Source organism: Micropterus salmoides, unplaced genomic scaffold (genome assembly GCF_014851395.1).
Source record: "Micropterus salmoides isolate LMB-PRFRI ecotype aquatic unplaced genomic scaffold, ASM1485139v1 Ms_hic_scaffold_13, whole genome shotgun sequence".
Classification (NCBI taxonomy): Eukaryota; Metazoa; Chordata; class Actinopteri; order Centrarchiformes; family Centrarchidae; genus Micropterus; species Micropterus salmoides.
In genome coordinates this window covers 32,563,728-32,585,320 of record NW_024040374.1, presented here as the reverse complement: position 1 = coordinate 32,585,320, position 21,593 = coordinate 32,563,728, and the positions used below count along the sequence as shown (strand labels likewise).

Below are 21,593 nucleotides of genomic sequence, written 5' to 3'. Positions count from 1 at the left end.
GAGTTGACCTCTGTTTGCCCTTTAGGGTTGAGTTTGGATTCACGTCAAGGTGAGGGGAAACACTTAAAGGGGAAGTAGACTTTGACATAACAGTGGTCCCAGCAGTACCCTGGATTCTCTTTGGTGTCCATCCCTACGTCCTTCAATAATAATTTTCCTTTCAAACAGCATATAAACAACATAGCTGGCACTACTTCTGCCTTTTCGACGGCATACATCCAAAATGTCACAGTCTGCTGACCAAAAACAGCAGAAACTAGTAATTGGAAATAACAGTGTGCAGCTTGTTAGGGTCAGATCCTTAGTTCCTGCAGTGGAAAAGGATGTTTCCACATGTACAAAACAATCAAAACAATGACAACATGGACTGATGCTGCAACTGACATCGTTATAATCAGTATTGACTGTTTCATTTGCTAATAAACTGATCAAACTACAAAAAATTACAAGATCTTGTAAGAAATTACAAGGAGCATTTACATTTAAAACAGAAAAATAAGTAGCCAATACTCATAACCAGTAAGTGTTTGGGCTTCATTATAGAGAAATTAATTGATTATCAAAATAGCTGACTAACTGATTAATCCTTTCAGCACTAACATGGACAAAGAACCTTCGACCAGTGTTTCTTATCTTCAGGAAAAGCAGGTACGGCAAAGGGAGTTGGGGTTGTCACCTAATAATCAGGGTGATCATATTCTCAGGGCACCACAGTAACAGAAGATTGAGTCACTGTGGTGATGTCTGTATTTGTAAAAAAATAAATAAAAATTACACACACACACACACACACACACACACACACACACACACACACACACACACAGAGGGCTGGTAGCACTGATGGCACGCTGGGATACCTTTGCCTCCCGTCCCCTGGCCTCCAGGTTTATTGTAGAGGTAGAGATCACCGTCAGCCAAGTCGCTGCTCATATGGAAGTAGTGCTGCAGACAGAACAGGGGAGCAAATCAGCCCCTGGAAGCTCAAAACACTCCAGTCAGCATTTATTTCATACATCATCACAATGAGACTTGTCAAAATGATTTTAGTCTCTGCCACAGTTTTGCAGAGCTGGAAGCCTGTATATCCTGTATTTATTCATTTTGAATCCAGATCACTTTAAACAGAGCTGTTTGTAGTGCACTTGTATGTGTCAAACTGTCATCTTTCAGTGCAGGGAGGCATTTTTGATTTGCAGGCAGCAATGACTTATTTTTTACAAGTCAACAAATCATTCAAAGTAGTTGGAGGACTTTGAAAAGTCAGATTGACTGTTTATTTTGGTTTTTTATTACCCAGACCTTTACACTTCTGCAAAGACACCGAGCAACAGTCTCTGGGATTATTTGGATTTGAGCTATCACAAATCCTCTTGTGATGAGTGATTAGATAGCTGGAGAACAAATATGCTACAGAATTTGAACGTCTTTCTTTTCCTTCACAAAAATCTTGGAACCCACAAAATAGTGTACAGCAGTGTCTAATGCCGTGGCAGGGCAGGCACACTGGGTAGGGGGTGGGTTTTTCAGAGACTGTGAGAACTCGAGCTTATGGTTTAACATAGTAGTTCTCTAAGGTCGACCAGCTTCTTCTGGCCTTTGTCTGCACCTCAAAGGAAGTTTGATATCCAGGATTATTTTAAAATTATTTTCTTTTCCAGAAAGGAACATTATCATACCACATCCACATTACACTCAGCACCTTATGTTCCATGTTCTGACCATAGCGGGTCAGAACTGTACCTTGAAGTGGTGTGCTGTGTTGCTGTCGGTGTACTTGGGTATATGCAGGAAGATGAGGAGGTTCTGCCTGAGGTAGTGAGCCACAGCGGGCAGCCAGGGAAGACAGTACTGGGGGAGTCTGAAGTTCATTACCTCGGTGGCTGGAGATCCTGATGGCTGGATGAACTGACAAGACAACATTTGGTGAAAGCTTTTGTGTAAAGCAATTTTCAATGGTGTGAGTGCAGAGTGTTTTCTGTTTGCCCCTGTGGGAATAAAACCCATAATTATGGAAGTGTAAGCAATTTACTCACTGAACTAACAGGTCCATGTACACAGAACTGCAGACCAGCCACATATACACAGAAACAAACACTGCAAACATTTGGCTTCTATAAAAAAGGAGTCATTTACTTCCACATCAGCTGGGGTCAGCTTGCAGTTCCTGACAAGCATGACAGTGATGATGTCCAAGGTGGTCTCATCCAGGCGCTTGCGCAGCACCTTGACCAGCTCGTCTGTGATCTCTGGGCCTGAACAAAAATTGAAAAGACATTTCTGTATTATCCTCATGTTGGAAATACACAAATGTTCCGGCTATTGCATTTCAAATGTGATTGAAGTCTGGTGATTAAAGGTCTTGGTATGCTTCACAGTGTTTGTTGAATTTTCTAAAAGCATCTGAAACACCTTTGCTCAATGGCAGAATCAGAAACAGACAATCCAACAGTCCATGCCCACTTCATAAAGCTCCTGGCCAGATGTGCCAAGGAGTGCAATGATGTTTTGTGTGGAATCTGGTCACATTTAACAGCTCTGGAAAAAAGCTAGTAAGTACATCTTGAGTTAAGATTTGTTTATCAAACTCTTGACTTTGAATTCTAAGGTCAAGAATGAACTTTCAAACTAATCTTTGTGAAGCTTTTCATCAGAATGTAGACGTTCCATGCCATTTGCCCATTACCTTCAAATCCATTTTGTAGAACAGATGCAGAAAAAGGAAGCGAGCAGTAAAGATGTTCTCTCTGAAATGTCTTTTCACTTTTTAAAATACTTTTAAAAAGGGTTTCAACACAGCTGTCCAGTGATGCTGCATGTAAAGACAGTGAGTTCAAAGCACAGCGAAGGGAGGGAACACACCATGATATTAATGAGTCGTGCTTCTGAGAAACCACTGATGTAATCCCAGCCTGGCTACAACAGGGACACAGTGCCATCAAGGCGGAACAGGAGGAACAGCAGCCTGCTCCAGTACATCCATACACAGGAGGTACTCAAACTCTTTTTACGATCCCACATTTGATTGTTAAATTGGCTGAGGTCCACATCAATGGCAGCAGAGCACAGCAAGAAAAAACAGGTAATAAATTGTCCTATCTATTTGTAGTCCTAACATGAAACTTTGATCTATTTCACTGCGCCTGTTCTATCTACCACATGAAATCCCCCAAATATTTATGACAGTGTTTTATATTCATCCTAGAGCCAACATGGTAGATGCAACATCCACTATCGTTACATTTGTGCATCGTTTGCAAGCAATAAGGTAGAGGGTGAACTTAAGAATGGTAGGTCTCGCTGTGCCTGGAGAGGAATCAAATCTATGGTCGGGAATATGAAAAAGAACAAGTAAAAAGCAGTGTTTAACACGGATAAGCATAACTCCATTCTGGCAGAGGAGTTAAATCAGTTTTTCACGATATTTGACTCCCACAATTAGTGATAACTGGCTGAATGAGTGGCTTCAGAAAGCAGTCAGATTCAAATTGATGAAAGGGATGTCTGGAGAACTCTTGAACAGACTATGAGAGGAAAAGTCAGGGTCCTGACTGCATCAGTGGCTTACTACTTAAACACTGTGCTATGTTTTTGAGCAGAATTTTAACTTATTTTCTAGTTCTCCTTATCGCAGAATAAAGTTCCCATGTTATGGAAAGAATCCATGGTAGTCCCAGTAGCCAAGGTTTCATCACTATCACCCCGTGGCGCTCACCTCATCAGTCATGAAAGGTTTTTAACGAATTGTGAAAAGGAATTTACTGGCCATGACACAGAGTGTAACTGACCCACTCCAGGCGGAGGATGCCACAGCAACACTGCTGGATTTTGCCAGGTTCATAATAAAGTTTACAGATGACGCAAACTCAGTGTCTCAAAGACTAAAGAGATGCTGATCGACTTCCGCTGAAACCCTCCCTGTCATGGCACAGATCTTTATAAATGGCCATTATAGGTACTTGGGCACCCTCCTGGAAGATAAATTGACTTTTGATGCAAACACTGAATCCATCTGTAAAAAGGATACTGTAATACATTAGTTATGGATACATAGTGCTCTTATCTCATGGTAGATTTACTGTAATTGATAACACCTATTGTATGTTATATGTTCTTATGTCTTCTATTTATTATTTGGTTATGATGTGTACCAACTACTGTTGCAAACCAAACTGCCCGTTGGGGACAATAAAGGCAACCAAACCAAAATAAAATAGTCAAATCCTTAATATAACAAAACTGAAACATTCAACAGCCCATCGCAAAACTACACACATTCAGTTAGAGTGCACGGTGGCTTCACTTGGTGGGAGACTATTCCTCTGGAATCAGTGCACAAAATGTGTGATTGGCATACAGAGCTGATGTGGTCAGGTCTGGACCAGATCCAAGCATTTGCCCGGACTTTAAGGATCCCAGTTTAATTCCAATCCATAAGCACATTTCAACAGTTTCAGCTCAGTCAGTCAGGAAGCATGAGGCTCCACTAAGCATAATATGCGTGTAACAGAGTTAGAAATAATCTCTTGTGAATTTCTACAAAACTGATATGCTTGTGTTACATTATGTAGTTTTGGAGCCACCTGGTGGGTTAATAGCGCAACTGCATACACGGGGTTCTTTCTCACGTATCTCACGTGCCTCTAGCAAAGGAAACACTTCCAAGCTAGAGGTGGGTGCACGCGAGCAATGTTGTGATCAAGCATGTGATTCAATGTTTAATGTTTTAAAATTGGTTTCATGACTATCAGTAACATGCATTGTTATGCACTGTAAGCTACTAGCATGTAATATAAAAGTAACTGACACGTACATGCAGAAATATTAACTTTATTCATAAGTAGCACTTTCGGTCGTACGTTGAGCTAACGTTAGCTGCTTAGCCATACACCTGCTTGCTAGCTCCCGACTGTGATGTTTTTAGTAGTTATTTTGGATAATAATTGTTCTGTTCCTGTTCATACAGATCTGATGGTTGCAGTTGCATAACACACAGTTACTGATTGTGTGCTGTTGATTTTTATACCAGGTAGGCTTTGTTAAATGTAGGATTCACATATTGTCATTGCATGACAATCTCGCAATTCCAATGTTAGAATTTAATTGTGGTTTGTGTGAAATGAACTTTGTTGGCTTCATGAGCTAATGGTTTCACATTTTATTTATGACCCATTGTGGAATTCAAGTGTAGAAGTAAACTTATTTTTCTCCATTCTTAAGATGTCGATGCAAGGTTTTTGTATTGTATTATTATATGTATTTTGTGTTATTTCACATTTATCTCAGCATTCTATCTTATTTCAATCGAATGGATATTCCCTCACAGTAGTGACAAACCTACTTTGCAGGACCCCTTGTTTGCATCAGTAGGGGGCAATTCCTGCTCATGGGACCAAGCCATACTCGCTGAGCAGCGGGGGATGTTAGCGCCCCCTTGTGTCCACGCCGTCAGTGCAGTGGAGCAGCGTCAGTCAGCAGCTCGGTCCACTTGCCGAGCGCTGCTTCAGACCTTCATTTGTGTTGCCATCCAGCTCCAAATTCCTCATCCCATAATGCCACAAGCAACACGATGAGCCGAAGGACTTTAGGGAGTTACTGCTTTGCCAGTTAGACATGATCTGTCTCGCTCTGCTTTCTCTCTCTCTGTCTCTCTTCCTAAGCCTCAGAGAGCAGGGACGGAGCAATGGTTGTTTTCAAATGGTCCACAGACGGACGGTGATGGTCTGAATATCTCACATGCAGAGCGATAGTAAATATACACAAATTTCATCCACATAATGCTGTATTTTATCCAAACTGCCACCTCAGCGATTAATAAACAAACTTTGATGGCTCTGTGAGACTATAATGTCATGAAGAAAACCATCCTTGCACATTAAATGAGAACTACTAAGACAAAGTGGGAAGAATGAAGAGGCACACCACTGGGCCAGTGGATTTGGAATGAATTTGGAAGGTGACAATGCCTGCTGGTATCTACCAGTGGACAGATCAAACCAACCACAAAGCAATGCCAATGCTTAGCATGGCAACATGTTCACAGTGACAACATTAACATGCTGATGTTTAATATAGCAACATATTCTATCCGAAAAATTGTTCGTAAAGGAAAAGGCAACTGGTAAGTGCATCCTCTGATCTCAACATTCAGGTTGGAGGTTGGAAACATGGCTCGGACCTACATTTTGCTGATGACCTTGATTATCTGATCCTGAAGGCATAGCCATTGGTGTGTGAATGTGTGTGAATGAGTTAATTTCTGAGCAGTATGCATCTTAGCCTCTGCTCATCAGCGGGTGTGTGAACGGGCTGAATGGGATGTAGTATAAAGTGCTTATAGTGGTGGAAAAGACTAAAAAGGCGCTATACAAGTTCAGACCATTATCTTACATTATAGACTATTTCTCTGTGAACAGCATGTCAGTTTGCTTTTTGCTTTATGCTTGTGTTACTTTTTAGCTTAACTACTTACAGTTTCAACAGAATGCTGCTGCCAGAGCTTTAACTGGAACAAAGAAATGAGCTAACATTACTCCCATTCTAAGTCACTTCACTAAGATAGATTTTAAGTACTGGTACTTGTCTATAAATCTATTCATGGCTTCCCTCCAGATCCACTAACTCTCTGCTGCTCATATGCCACACCTGATCTGAAGTGAGGCTGCCTTCTGCCTGTGAAAACCTCTGTTAAATGTTGGATTTGTTATTACTATGCCACCATTTTATCATTAGTGACTTTTGCTAATTTTAAAAATGTAAATCACTATCAGCCCTCGATCTTTCCCAGCTCTTACCTGCGCTTCCCACTCCATGCACGAGCAGCAGGATGTGCTTGTCTACCTGTCCAACTGGCCGTGCGCCGTCCAGTGAAGACCTGGAGCCCTAAGGAAAGAGACATCACAGGTCATCAAATTGGCACCAGCACTCTGACAACACAACCATCCACATCGAGAATCATTACACGGACTGACCTCGATTCATCTCTGTGCAGGGCGTCCTCATTCTAGATAATAACACATTCAAAAATCCTTCCCCTGCCCTATTCTTGCTTGCTTATTCCCTGACAAACTGTTTTATACTGTATTTAATTGAAGATAAGAAGAGCAGGTCAAAATTGTAAGTGTCTGTATTTTTTTTCTCTCTGCCTCTGCAGACAAGTCAGGAAAATTAATTTCTACAGACTGCGCTTCAAGTCATCATTTGCACAGTAATCCAGTTCCTGCCTGCTCCACAGGTGCAGGATGGCCTGGAAATATGGTGGCTGCATATTTAGAATAACCTTTGCTGCTTTATGTGAGTACTTTAAAAACTGTCCATCACCCCCTGCTAGAATGAATCTGAGATGGATGGAGGGTAAATGTCAGGGTTCCTGCCTTATGGACCACATACTGTAACACTACTTCTACCACAGAGGAAGCACAAAATCGAGGACAACTGAACAAATACGCAAAATCTGAACAAGTCAGCAAAATCAGACAGGCAAAACGCTCTTATTCTGTCCTGCACAGAGCGGAACGGGCTCACAGAGAGCTGTTATCTGTAGTTGAAGCACACACAATGACAAATTAACAACATGTTAACAATGTGTAGGCGAAACGCTCCGCTGCTGAAACACTTCAGTTTGAGTTGACGCCGGACAAAAAACGCAGCACAGCACGCAGCTGTGTTGGTTCGGCTTCCTCTAGTTTCATTTGTTGTTGTAAAATGTACACGCCCTGTGCCCGCTGTGATTGGTGAGTAGGACCGTAACAGCTGGCGCATGTTGCTTGTGATTGGCCAGCAGATCTGTCGCACAGGGATGACAACAGAATGAATTTGTGACTACATGACTGTTTAAAATGGGTCAGAAGCGCTGTATGATTAACCTACATTTTAATTGCCATGTTCATCATTAGCTAATCGCGTTCTTTCGAATCGCAATTTCGATTAGAAAACGATTAATGGTTCAGCCCTATTTCAAAGGTACAAAACTGATGGCTTTTAAGCCTGTTTGGCTCCGTTTCATCACACAGAACAGGTCCAGATATGGAACACTGCTCCACCTGGACGTCTCCTCTGATGTGTGACCAACAGTCATTAGTCTGATAAGAGTTGAAGGAGACTTCTTGGCTTCTCAGAGACCTGGACATGCAGAACTATCACAGATCAAACCCGTACATTTAGAGGCTTTTTCACCGTAAAATCTCCATGCTTATTGCAGTTGACAAAGTGGTTAAGGTTTGGGAATTTGTGAGCAGCGCCAACTTCAGGCAGAACTGGACACAAAACAAACTGAGCTGTAAACTCTTCAGGTCAGGAGGTGGTGTCGCAGCTCTTGTTGGAATTTTGTGAAGCTCAGCAATGGGTGAGCGATTCATACATTTTAGGGCTGAAAGGATTCATCGAGAAACTCGAATAACTCAATTACTAAAAAGCACCGTTTAATCCATATAACTAGCCTACATACAGCACAGTGTTTCACACGCGCTTAAGCTGTGGACAAATGAAGATGATCTGATGGCACTGATTGAAATCACGTGTTTTCCTACATAAATAAATATCAAAAGACTGATTCTTAATCACGTTTCCTGTAACTTTATGTCTTTGAATCCAAGTCAAGTCTCAACTGCAAATTTAATTTGAATGGTGTTTTTTGTCTCCTACTGTGATCATGAGCACATGCATCTAAAACAGCTTGGTTATGAAAACACTAGTATATGTATCTCCATTACTATTATCAGTTATTCAAGCATGTTTGGCAGTGATCTGTGCCCAGCAGTTTGGAATATTTATTAATCTGAAGTGAAGTCTCTTCAGCCGTTTTCCTCTTCTTCAGACAGTCAAGCCTCATTTAAAGTCATGTCTCAGAGCCTACGAGTCCAAGTTGAGTCGCATGTATGACTGAAGTCCAAGTCTCAAGTCTACAGCTCTGATAAGAACCATAAGTTGTATTTTAACCAACCTTCAGTGCAAACAGTGTATTTGTTCACTTACCATAACATCCTCAGAAAACAAGGGCTCTTGACTCCTGGCGAGCCCAATGGAGCGAGTCATGTGGACGTTTCCATCCACATCGGAGTATTTTCCTGTTAGTGATGTTTCACAAAGTCTAAAAGGATGAACACAAGTATGGGAATTAATATCTTTGTGACTGAGCTGGTTATAGTCATATACTTATTCTGGGAACAATTCCCTATACATTTATATCAAATGTCTTTAACTGACTACCCCATGGGTTTCTCTCATCTTGTTCTTCCCCAGTGATTTCCATATATTCTATCTGAAAGCCACTCTTACCTACCAAGTAGGTAAAGGTTCGTGGAGTAAATTCCAGCACTTAGTCAGAAAATAACTGATGATACCTTAGATAACAAATGCAATATAAATCTAAATGCTCCGTACTTGTATAGCACCTTTCTAGTCTTTGACCACTCAAAGCGCTTTTACACTACATCTGCATTTACACACATTCATGCACTGACATTCACCAGGGGCAATTCGGGGTTCAGTAAGGACACTTCAACATGCAGTATGGGGGAGCTGGGATTGAACCGCCGACCTTCTGATTAACGGCCAACCCGCTCTACCTCCTGAACCACAGCCACCCCATGCAGCATGACACAACTAAATATAAGGTCCCATGTTTGTTCACAGTTTCATAAGGGCTTTGATTGTTACTGTGTACAAGCTATACAGCAACGATAATACTCCTGAGGGGTACTTCATACAGAAGCAGGGCTTACTGTGAGGAGCCTGGCCTGAATGGGCTAACAAACTGGGATCAAACTGACATCATAAAGACACCTCTCAGAGCTGATCAGACTAAAACATTTTCCTTTTGCACATCTCATAACAGCCTTCATGTGGTGAAAATATCTTCACAGTGGCAGTCTGCACCTCTTGTATTTTTAATAAAATAATATCTGTTTCATTTCAACTTCTTATAGATTAAATTTACATTGAGCAAATGATGAAACTACTTTGACTACTATAAGCTATAGTCATCTAAATATCTAGTCAATAAAACGAAAGTCATGTTTTTATTACAAATAGAGGAGAGGCAGACAACCATGCTGAAGGTATTTAAACAGGCTGTTGTGTCACTACTTATTTATTCGCTTTAATTGTGGTGAAGCTGAAAAAAGTGCATTTGGAAGCACAAATGTGGACGGAAATTGTGTGAGATACTTGATTTTGATAAAGTCTAAGTTCTACAATTTAAATTGGCAATAAATGCAGCCCTTGTCAAAATGTGATAAACATGATGCATGCTGCAGCTTGTCTTTGACTTCTGTCCTCAGCACATCAGTACTAAGGGACTGAACTCCATTATGAAAGGCAATATCCTAAAAGACTTTCCTCAATTTAGCAAAGAAAGCCTGGTGGAACTGTAATGTTGCTTTATGAAACAGCCCCACCATGCATCTCTTGAGAGTGGTGAACAGTGTCACAGGATTAGCTGTGTTACATGTTTCCAGCTGTACGGTGTAGTTAGCTTCCTCTTCTGCTCACTCCCAAGATGAATCACTTGGAGCAAAGTCTTATTGAAGTTGTGAAATGAAGTGTGTACGCAGGGACTGTGAGGACACAGAGGTGCTCCTTCCAATCTCAGAGTTAACGCGATATGGAAGCTCCACCATCTAGCTCGGGGCACCACAAAATCATGTTTACTTGTAATGCCGTTTTTGACAGCAGCTGAATTTCCAGCAAGTTTGATTTCCTTTCTACTGTACTGCTGCCTTGGAAACCTTTCCACAAAACCCAGTTTCACCCTCAGAGAATAAAGTTTAAGGATGACATGTGTTGAAACAGTCCTCCCAAAGCATGTGAGGGAGGGTTTATATTGTGAATTTGGGGACGAAAATGCAGAAATACACCTTAAATAAAAATGTGACTTGAAATCCAGTGAAGAAGGGAAAAGTAAAGACAGAATAACAATGAGAGTCTAACCTGAGGTAGAAGACTGATTTGGTTGTACGCTCCTGGTAGACAAACATGTTCTTACGGTTGACCACGCAGAAAGAGTTCAGCACAGAGCGCAGGGCCTGGATCGCTGCAACAGACAGACAAGAAACACATGGGCAGGTTCAATATGACTGCAAAATCATCCTATTCATTTTAAGAAGATCTGGACTTTATGAAAAACACAATACATTGAGAAGTGGTTAATTAATGTGAATATGAAAACAAGACCTATCATCATTGACCAGCGCACTGCATGAGATGAGGGCGCAGTGCCTTGCATTTCTGCAGTGGCTGCTGAGGGAGTAAGCTGAACCGACTCGTTCATTTTCCAGCTCAAAACTCTCTTGCTGGGCCAGGGATCAGTCTGTCACAAGCTCACGTCCTAACAACAGCAGTTGAACCATTTTTGGAGACACTTTATTTAACATGTTGCGCAGTTTCCTAAAGAATTCCTAGAAAAAATTTCTTAGGAAGGATCTATAGAGGACTATGTAATGTGATTCATCAATTATTTCTCACATAACCTTGAAAGTCTCTCAAATGCTAACAAGGAGAACACAATTTTTAGTACAAAATTTATATGTACTTTGTTTTAATGAATCTCTATAAGTTGGCTTTGCTTATCCATTTTACTTACATTTGACAGGTTAGATAAGATCACCTGCAACTTAAGTAAATAGGGATTGTTTACTTTTCCATGTAATTGATTACTGTGCCACATTACTGTAAATGAGCTTTAATGGATTCCATGTGATGATAGAGGTGGCCGTCTTGTAGCAATGGAATGGAAACTGTGGGTGATGTTGGATGGTTTTTTTTCCTCTTTTCACCACCTTATTCAAAAATGTATATAATGTAATATATATCATATAGTATATAAAATATATCAAATATTTGGTGTGACCACCCTTTTCCTTCTAAACAGCTTCCGTTCTTCCAGGACAGGATCTAATCTACACTTGCACAAAGTCAGGGATCTAAAGTCATATCATCAGGTGTATGAATAAATAAGGGCTTAAAACGCTACAAACTGCGGTGCATTTCGCTTCGCTCTATAATCCTTGCAAATAAATGTTCAATGACTAAGAAATAAGACCGACAAGCGGCAACACAAACTATCTACATGAATATAGAGATGCCTGCATTGTGGGCTTCCCGAGACATGGCTAACGTCAAAGGATACCGACTCGGATCTGACCATCAACGGTCTTGGTGCGCCTGTCAGGTTGGACAGGGACACAAGCGCCATGGGGAAATCCCAAGGAGGGGGAGTTTGTGTAAATCTAATGGGAGATTTTAATAACTGTAAACTTAAAAAAATCACTGAATCTTTACCAGTATGTCAACTGCACAATGACAAAAAACAAGATTCTAGACTTGTTTTATGGTTCTATAAAAGCAGCATACAAGGCTTCTCCAAGGCCCCTCCTTGATTCCTCCTCCACAGTACCATCTATCTTACCCCTGTCTACAGAACATTGCTTAAGAGATAAAAGGTGAAAACAAGAGAAATCAAGGTCTGGAGTGAAGACGCTGTCTCTAAACTACAGGGATGCTTCGACTGTATGGATTGGACTGTGTTTAAAGACTCTGCATCAGATATTGATGAACTCATTGACTGTATGCAGTTACATTGCATTTTGTGAAGACACTGTCATTCCAGAAAAGTATGTCAAAGTGTACCCAAATAACAAGCCATGGGTTACTAAAGAAAGAACAAGTGCACAGCTCTTCAACATTTTCTGTCAAGAGATGGGAGCAGAAAACCATCAGCTATTGTAACACAGCAAAGTATGATGGCTGTCACGGGGTAATGTCCTGAGTCGCCTTTACGAGCTACGAGATGTGGTGAGAGCATTTCTGTTTGAAAAAAATACCCACTAGCAGCACACTGAAAAATGGCTCGCCCTGCTGGCCTATCTGGGTGACATTTTCAAACGTCTTAACGACTTGAATGCGGGACTGCAAGGAAAAACAGCACCTGTCTTCTCTCACACAAAAAATTGAAGCATGGATTGGAAAGCTACGCCTGTGACAAAGTCGTCTGCATAACGAGAACTTTGAGGCTTTCTCTGCACTAGATGAGTGTTTGAATGACAGCGCGGTTTCAAAGGCTGACCTGTGTGTGCTTATTCGGGTTCATCTTGATGGAATGACAACACAGTTTCGGGAGTATCTTCCAGAAAATGGGGCAGTGTGTGCGGCAAATGAGTGGATAAGGAATCCTTTCTCTGCAAAACAAACTGGACTTGCTCTTGAAATAGAGGAGTCATTGATTGATCTGACCACTGATGTGGCCCTGAAGCAGTGGTCTGACACACCTCTGGCTGTCTTTTGGATCGCAAAATATTTTCAACCTCAAAAAGGGGTCGGATTGCCAGAAAGGTTAAGAACCCCTGCTCTACACCAATGACTGCCAGCACGAGGACAGGTATATCCTTAAATTTGCTGATGATCAGCCTGATTAACAAAACTGAATCTGAGCACAGGCCGGTGGTCAGTTTGTTAAATGGTGTGATGAGACCTTCTTCAATTAAAAACTACAAAGACCAAAGATATGAACGTTGATTTTAGGAGGAAATCATCCAAACCACCATCTCAGACCTTCATTAAAGGAGCTGGTATTGAATTTGTACAACAGTATAAATATCTAGGAACGATCACTAATAGTGATCTGAAATTTGATACTAATTCTGATGCAATTTGTAAGAAGGGTCAGCAACGTTTGTATTTCCTCAGGAAGTTAAATGTTTTCAATGTTGACAAGACAATTAAGTCTTTTATTGAATCTGTTCTTACTTTTACTATGATTGCATGGTATAGAAACCTGAACATTAGGGACAAAAAACCACCTAAACAATATTGTGAAGGTGGGTGGGAGGTTATAGGTGTTTCACAGACTCCCCTGACTGCTATCTTTGACCAGCAGGTTCTCCGTAAGTCTAGACTGCAAAAACCATCCTCTTCATTCTGAGTTTGTAACTCTTCCCTCAGGCCGTAGATTTAGAGCTCCCCGATTCAAGTGTAATAGGAGCAAAACCTCCTTTGCAATCCCTGTGCAATAACTGCTAAATCGTCTCAGGTAACATAAAAAAACAAGATTGTTTTAGGTTTTTAATGTAGGTCTGTTTATAGTGTATTGTATGTACTGGCTACATTTATTTTAGTGTGTGCATCATTTGTGTATTTGTGGTGTTTATTCTGATCCTTGTATGTTTTATCTTATGCCCTGACTGCAAGTCAAGTTTCCCACTCGGGATAATAATAAATGAACTGAATTATACCAAAAAGTTGCTAATGATAATAAATTGAACATGTTGAAACACAATCATTAAGCGAAACAGAAACAGCTGTGTAGGAGGAATATAACTGGGGGAGGAACATTCAAATTGAGCTAAAAAGGTGAGGATGCTGAAGACACTTTACTGCAAAGTCATACACCATGACAAGAGTAAGCACAGCAACAAGACACAAGGTAGTTATACTGTATCAGCAAGTCTCTCCCAGGCAGACATTTAAAGGCAGACAGGGGTTTTCAGATGTGCTGTCAAAGCTCTTTTAAAGAAGCACAAAGAAACGGGCAACGCTGTGGACCATAAACGCAGTGGTGGGCCAACCTACCTGCCGAGTTCCCTTAAAACCTTTGTGCAAGTGTACGTGGAAGAACTTCTGTTTTGAAGGCAAAGGGTGGTCACACCAAATACTGATTTGATTTAGGTTTTATTTCTGCTCACTCATGTTGCATTTTGTTAATTTTGCACCGTATTTTATATTGAGTATTTGAAATTCTCTTGTAAACAGATGGAAAAGGAGAGTAGCCTAACAGATAGGTCCACGCTAGGCTCCACCCACTTACATTTTATAAAGTAAGTAATTTCAGAGTCATCTTATAGGGTCTATATGTAGTTTTCAGCAGCCACTAGCGGTGTAGTTGCAACCAGGTGTACGCGTGCTCGCTTTAACTCATGAGCAAGCATAATCCGAAACACAACCACTCTCATACACAAATCCTGCAATAAACACGGAAACACCGGCATGCCGACTGTGGTTTTTCTCCAGACATGTTCAGGCTCTGTTACTTTAGTGTTCCCGGCTCAGAGGCAGCTCAATACTGGCAACTGTACCTTTCATTCAGCGCAGCCAGCCGCATATTTGCACAATGGTCCCGGAAAAAAGGCAGTGTGACAGCGGCTATCGACAGACTGGGAGACTGCTTCACACAACATGCTGGAAACTCAGGTAAACTCCCACTGCAATGTTACAGTAATATTTTTATCAGCTTGAGGTTAAACTAATTCATGCTTGTTACATGATAACGTTACATTTACTGCATTTAGCTGACATGATACATCGGCGTTAGCTCGCCTGCTGCTTTTCAGTAACGTAACTAATTGTGTATCTTTCCCTGGAGGCTCAGCAGTGTGAGCACAGCTAAATGTACAGTCCCCTCCAAAAGTATTGGAACGGTAAGGCAAATTCCTTTGTTTTTGTTGTTCACTGAAGACATTTGGGTTTAAGATTAAAAGATGAGTATGAGACAAGAGTTCAGAATTTCAGCTCTCATTTCATGGTATTCACATCTAGATGTGTTAAACAACTCAGGACATATCACCGTTTGTTTGAACCCACCCATTTTTCAAGTGAGCAAACATGACAGACATGGTTCTTGTTGCCGAGGTGTTTTAAATAGCTCCGCATGACTAGTCGAAGTTTTCATCCTTAGTTCAAACCTATAAAGACTGCATTTCCTGTTAAGAGGAAAAACCAACATGAAGACCAGAGAGCTGTCTATGGGAGAAAAGCAAGCCATTGTCAAGCTGAGGAAAGAAGGAAAATCGACCAGAGCCATTGGACAAACATTGTATATAGCAAGCACAGTAATTTGGAATGTCCTGAAAAAGAAAGAAACTACTGGTGTACTGAGCAACAGACGTCGAACAGGTCGGCCAAGGAAAACAACAGTAGTTGATGACAGAAATATCATGAGAGCTGTGAAGAAAACCCCCAGAACATCAGGAAGTGACATCACCAACGACCTCCACAGTGCAGGGTGAAGGTATCACAATCCACTGTTCATCATGCAGCAGGACAATGAGCCAAAGCACACTGCCAACAAAACAAAGGACTTCATCAGGGGAAAAAGTGGAAGGTTTTAGACTGGCCAAGTCAATCAGCTGACCTTAACCCAACAGAGCATGCATTTCACCTCCTTAAGAGGAGACTGAAGGGAGAAACACCCCGAAACAAACAAGAAGTGAAAGAAGCTGCGGTAAAAGCCTGGAATAGCATCACAAATGAAGAATGCAAAAGTTTGGTGATGTCGATGGGTCGCAGGCTTGAGGCAGTTATTGCAAGCAAGGGGTATGCCACCAAATATTAAATGTTATTTAATTTAAGATTATTTGTCCATTACTTTTGCTCACTTGAAAAATGGGTGGGTTCAAACAAAGGGTGGTATGTCCTAAATTGTTTAACACATCTAGATGTGAATACCAGGTCTCATACTCATCTTTTGATCTTAAACCCAAATGTCTTCAGTAAAACAAAAACAAAGTAATTTGCCTTACCGTTCCAATACTTTTGGAGGTGAATGTATTGGATGATAACGTAACGGTTAGTGAGCTGGACTGATTATTATGAATGAGATTGTTGCCACAATTTATTCATTTAACAGTTAGACCGCAGTTAGTAACGTTACTGAAGTGGATAGTTTTCTACTGTGTTGTTGTGTTGTGCAGTTATGTTGCATTGTTGTTAATTATGTGGGTCGCGTTAGTTACAGTGACTGGGACGGTGGAGAAGCTGAGTGCCTGAGTGTTGGTAACACCACAATGAAACTAAATTGAACGTTCCGATGCAAACAGTGGTAAATGCGAGGCGCACAGCAATGCTTTTTTCGCTGAAATTGGAAAGAGCAGTGCGCTGCGTTTTTTTATGTTGCAAGGCAACCACCGAATCAGCTGTCTTGTCAGTCTAATCAAAGATTATAGCACCAGCGATCTGTAATCTTTGGTTTGCTGCTGTCAACTGTGAGTTGTGAAACTTGATCACAACTCACAGTTCTGTCTCTTTTGTTGCTACATCTGCTTTAATAAAAGACAAACAGAAGGCTCTCGCTCTGGCATTGTTTGAGGGTGAGCGGTGTACACACACACAGGATACAGGGAAACGGAGATCCGTGTGGGTACATGAGACCCTCAGAATGAGGAGACCCTGCTGGTAGTACCACCAGCTGGTCCAGGTGCTTCATCTGAATGATGGTCGGTTCAAGGCTTATTTTAGGATGAGTCGGGGACAGTTTGTTGCAGTTTCCGGACAATCCAAGCAACTGTAAACTTCCGTCAGCACATCTGAGGGCCTGTCTCTCCATTCATTTGATTGGACAATGGAAAAAAAACACGAATGACGTTGGGCGCTTTTCTGCCCAGAGATGATTTTTTTTTTCCAACTCTGTGCACCCAGAGCGCTCCTTTGAAAACGCAAGGGGCAACAGGCGCCCAAAACGCGAGGCTGCATAAACAGCATGCAGAACACTCTGCTGGTTGTTGAGGTGGTGTCCAGCAAACGATGTGGGCTTTGTTGATCATTGGCAGACTTTCTGGGGAAGACCTGGTCTGATTCGGAGAGACGGCATCCATCCCACTTGGGAAGGAGCAGCTCTCATTTCTAGAAATCTGGCCAAGTTTATTAGTGGACCAAATCCATGACAACCCAGAGTTGAGACCAGGAGGCAGAGTCGCAGTTTAACACACTTCTCTGCCCTTCTTTTTCTGCAGTTACCCACCCAAAACCCTATGCAGAGTCGCAGTCTAACACACTTCTCTGCTCCTCCCATTACAGGAGTTACTTAGTGAAAATCCTATAGTGACGGTGTCTGCCCCCCGACCATCGAAATTATTTAAAAAGGTAAACAGAAGAGGAGCTGTGCATAAAAACCTCATAAAAATTAAAACCACAAGAGCAATAGTGCAAACGAATAGGAGAGTTAAATGTGGACTCTTAAACATCAGATCTCTCTCTTCTAAAGGTGTACTAGTAAATGAACTAATATCAGATTATGATATTGATTTATTTTGTCTTACTGAAACCTGGCTGAGTGATGGAGAATATGTTAGCCTAAATGAATCCATTATAGTTAAAGATAGTGTACCAAGCACCTGGTCTGTACTCTGAATTCTTATCTGAATTTGCAGAGTTTTTGTCAACTTTAGTCCTTAAAACGGACAAAGTTATTATTGTAGGGGATTTTAATATTCACGTGGACGTTGAGAATGACAGCTTTAGTACTGCGTTTATCTCTCTGGTAGATTCCATTGGCTTCTCTCAGAGTGTTCATGAACCAACTCACTGTTTTAACCACGCCCTCGACCTTGTTTTGGTGTATGGTATTGAAATTAAACATTTAGTGGTGTTCCCACAGAATCCCTCTTTATTGTATTTGTATTGTTGAACTACACGCCATTGGGCAAAAATTTCTATACAAGATGTCTGTCTGATAGTGCTGTAGCTAAATTTAAGGATGCGATTTCATCAGCTCTAAATACATTATCTAGTCACAAAGTAACGGAGGACTCCTATGCTAAATTCAGTCCCTCCCAAATCAATCATCTTGTTGATAGTGCTGCAGGCTCACTGCGAATGACACTCGACTCTGTAGCCCCTCTAAAAAAGAAAATACTAAAACAAAGACGGTTAGCTCCATGGTATAATACTGAAACTCGCAAATTAAAGCAAATATCGTGGAAACTTGAGAGGAATTGGCGTTCCACCAAACTGGAAAATTCTCATTTAATTTGGCAAGATAGTCTTAAAATAAAAAAAGATATATTATAGGAAGGCCCTCCGTAATGCCAGAGCAGCGTACTACTCGTCATTAATAGAGGAAAATAGGAACAACCCCAGGTTTCTTTTCAGCACTGTAGCCAGGCTAACAGAGAGTCACAGCTCTATTGAGCCAAGTATTCCCATAGCTCTCAGTAGTTACGACTTCATGAGCTTCTTTATTGATAAAATTGCAGTCTTTACCAACTAACTTCAATAATTTCTTCATCTAAACCATCAGCCTGCCTCTTAGACCCCATCCCGACTAGGCTGCTTAAAGAGGTTTTACCCTTAGTCAGCACCTCTATACTATCTATGATCAATCTGTCTTTATCAACAGGCTATGTACCACAGTACTTTAAAGTAATAATTAAACCTCTTCTGAAAAAGCCCAACCTTGATCCAGATGTTTTAGCCAACTATGGACCTATATCTAATCTTCCATTTCTCTCTAAGGTCCTGGAGAAAGCAGATGCTAAACAGCTGTGTGACTTTCTACATAGCAATAGTTTTTTTGAGGATTTTCTGTCAGGATTTAGAGTTCATCATAGCACAGAGACAGCACTGGTGAAAATTACTAACGACCTCCTTATTGCATCAGACAAAGGACTTGTCTCTGTACTGGTTTTATTAGATCTTAGTGCTGCATTTGATACCATTGACCATCAGATCCTATTGCAGAGACTGGAACATTTCATTGGCATTAAAGGAACCGCTCTAAGCTGGTTTAAGTCCTATTTATCAGATCGATTTCAGTTTGTACATGTTAACGATGAGTCCTCCATGCACGCCAAAGTTAGTCATGGAGTTCCTCAAGGATCTGTCCTCGGACCAATCCTCTTCACTTTATATATGCTTCCTTTAGGCAATATTATTAGAAAACACTCCATAAACTTTATGTTATGCAGATGATACTCAGTTATATCTATCGATCAAGCCAGATGAAACTCATCAGTTAGCTAAACTTCAAATGTGCCTTCAGGATGTTAAAATCTGGATGACCTGTAATTTTCTAATGTTAAACTCAGATAAAACTGAAGTTATTGTTCTGGGGCCTAAGCACCTCCATGACGCATTATCTAAAGATATAGTTTCCCTGGATGGCATCGCCCTGGCCTCCAGCACCACTGTGAGGAATCTTGGAGTTATCTTTGATCAGGACATGTTGTATAAGTCTCACATTAAGCAAATTTCAAGGACTGCCTTTTTCCACCTACGTAATATTGCAAAAATCAGGAACATCCTAAATCTAAAAATGATGCAGAAAAACTAGTCCATGCATTTGTTACTTCCAGGCTGGATTACTGCAATTCCTTATTATCAGGCTGCTTGAAAAAGTCCATTAAGACTCTTCAGCTGATCCAGAATGCTGCTGCACGTGTTCTGACAGAAACCAGGAAAAGAGATCATATTTCTCCTGTCTTAGCTTCTCTGCATTGGCTTCCAGTAAAATCCAGAATAGAATTTAAAATCATTCTTCTTACCTACAAAGCTCTTAATAGTCAGGCACCATCTTATCTTAAAGAGCTCATAGTACCTTACTACCCCACCAGAGCACTGCGCTCCCAGAATGCAGGGTTACTTGTGGTTCCTAGAGTCTCCAAAAGTAGACTAGGAGCCAGAGCGTTCAGCTATCAAGCTCCTCTCCTGTGGAACCAGGTTCCAGTTTGGGTTCAGGAGGCAGACACCATCTCCACATTTAAGAGTAGGCTTAAGACTTTCCTCTTTGATAAAGCTTAAAGTTAGGGCTGGCTCAGGTGAGTCCTGAACCATCCCTTAGTCTGAAAACGCTCAGATATAACTGTTGTTGTGATTTCGGCACTATATAAATAAAATTTAATTTAATTGAATTCACTGCCAATAGAATCCAATTACAAACAGGTGCCTTTCACTGCAAAAAACGCGTTCTGCCTGGCCCGGGCCTTAATCAATCAAATCACTTTAACATAATAAAGGTGGTACACAGAATAGTAATGTGGATTGCGTTAGCTAGCGAAGTAATGTGGAAAACTATAACGTTACATATTATATATTGCACAGGATAACGTTAGCAAGTGCTCGGCGTTAGCTGGCGAGCTAACATGACTCTCTCAGTGACTCCAGTCTTTCTGATGTTCAATGTTTTCACAAGACGTCATCTGAATATCATTTGGTCTGATGGGCTTCCACACATAAACCTTTATTGTTGTTATGTGTTCCCCTTATGTGGAGTCTGTTGGAGCCTGTGTTTTGCTGGGAGCCAGTTGTTTTATGGTGTTAGTGGACTGCATGTCGTTAGCATCAGTGTTGTTGCTGTAGTCAGAGAGAGGCTCCGGATCGCGCACAGGGCTACATCCTGACCCGGTGCCTTCACATTAATAGCAGAATAGTGGTTGTTACAAGCAACACAGAAAACAGATGTGTGCTTCATTTAATTAGAGCCCATTGACAAAAAGGCAGTAAATATTTGATTTATTAATAAGCGATTTCATTGAAAAACTACATATAGCCCCTTTAAGCAGTAAATAAACTGATCTGATTTTCCAGCAACTAATGCATTTCACGTATGTGATGCGCCTTTGTGGGTGTCAACCCATATACAGGAACATGGTTTTTATATAAAATAAAGTGTTTAGAGCCCTGGCCCTTCCATGTGGAGTTTGCATGTTCTCCCCGTGTCTGCGTGGGTTCTCTCCGGGTGCTCCGGCTTCCTCCCACCATCCAAAGACATGCAGGCTTAATTGGTTGTTTGTCTATGTGTGGCCATGCGATGGACTGGCGATCTGTCCAGGGTGTACCCCACCTTTCGCCCGATGTCTGCTGGGATTGGCTCCAGCCCCCCCCCCCCC

At 41.2% G+C, this 21,593-nt stretch overlaps 1 protein-coding gene across 1 annotated transcript in view; it reads right to left on the bottom strand.

Annotated features, from left to right (window-relative positions):
* LOC119901260 (KICSTOR complex protein SZT2-like) overlaps nucleotides 1-21,593 on the bottom strand; it is a 63,773-nt gene that overhangs the window by 24,358 nt on the left and 17,822 nt on the right. Inside the window, exons 16-21 of the mRNA XM_038716854.1 lie at nucleotides 10,930-11,032; nucleotides 8,974-9,088; nucleotides 6,795-6,882; nucleotides 2,137-2,255; nucleotides 1,744-1,908; nucleotides 861-945 (exon numbers count right to left, since the gene is read on the bottom strand). Coding sequence (XP_038572782.1) covers nucleotides 861-945; nucleotides 1,744-1,908; nucleotides 2,137-2,255; nucleotides 6,795-6,882; nucleotides 8,974-9,088; nucleotides 10,930-11,032 — 675 coding nt within the window. The remainder of the gene's footprint in view (nucleotides 1-860; nucleotides 946-1,743; nucleotides 1,909-2,136; nucleotides 2,256-6,794; nucleotides 6,883-8,973; nucleotides 9,089-10,929; nucleotides 11,033-21,593) is intronic.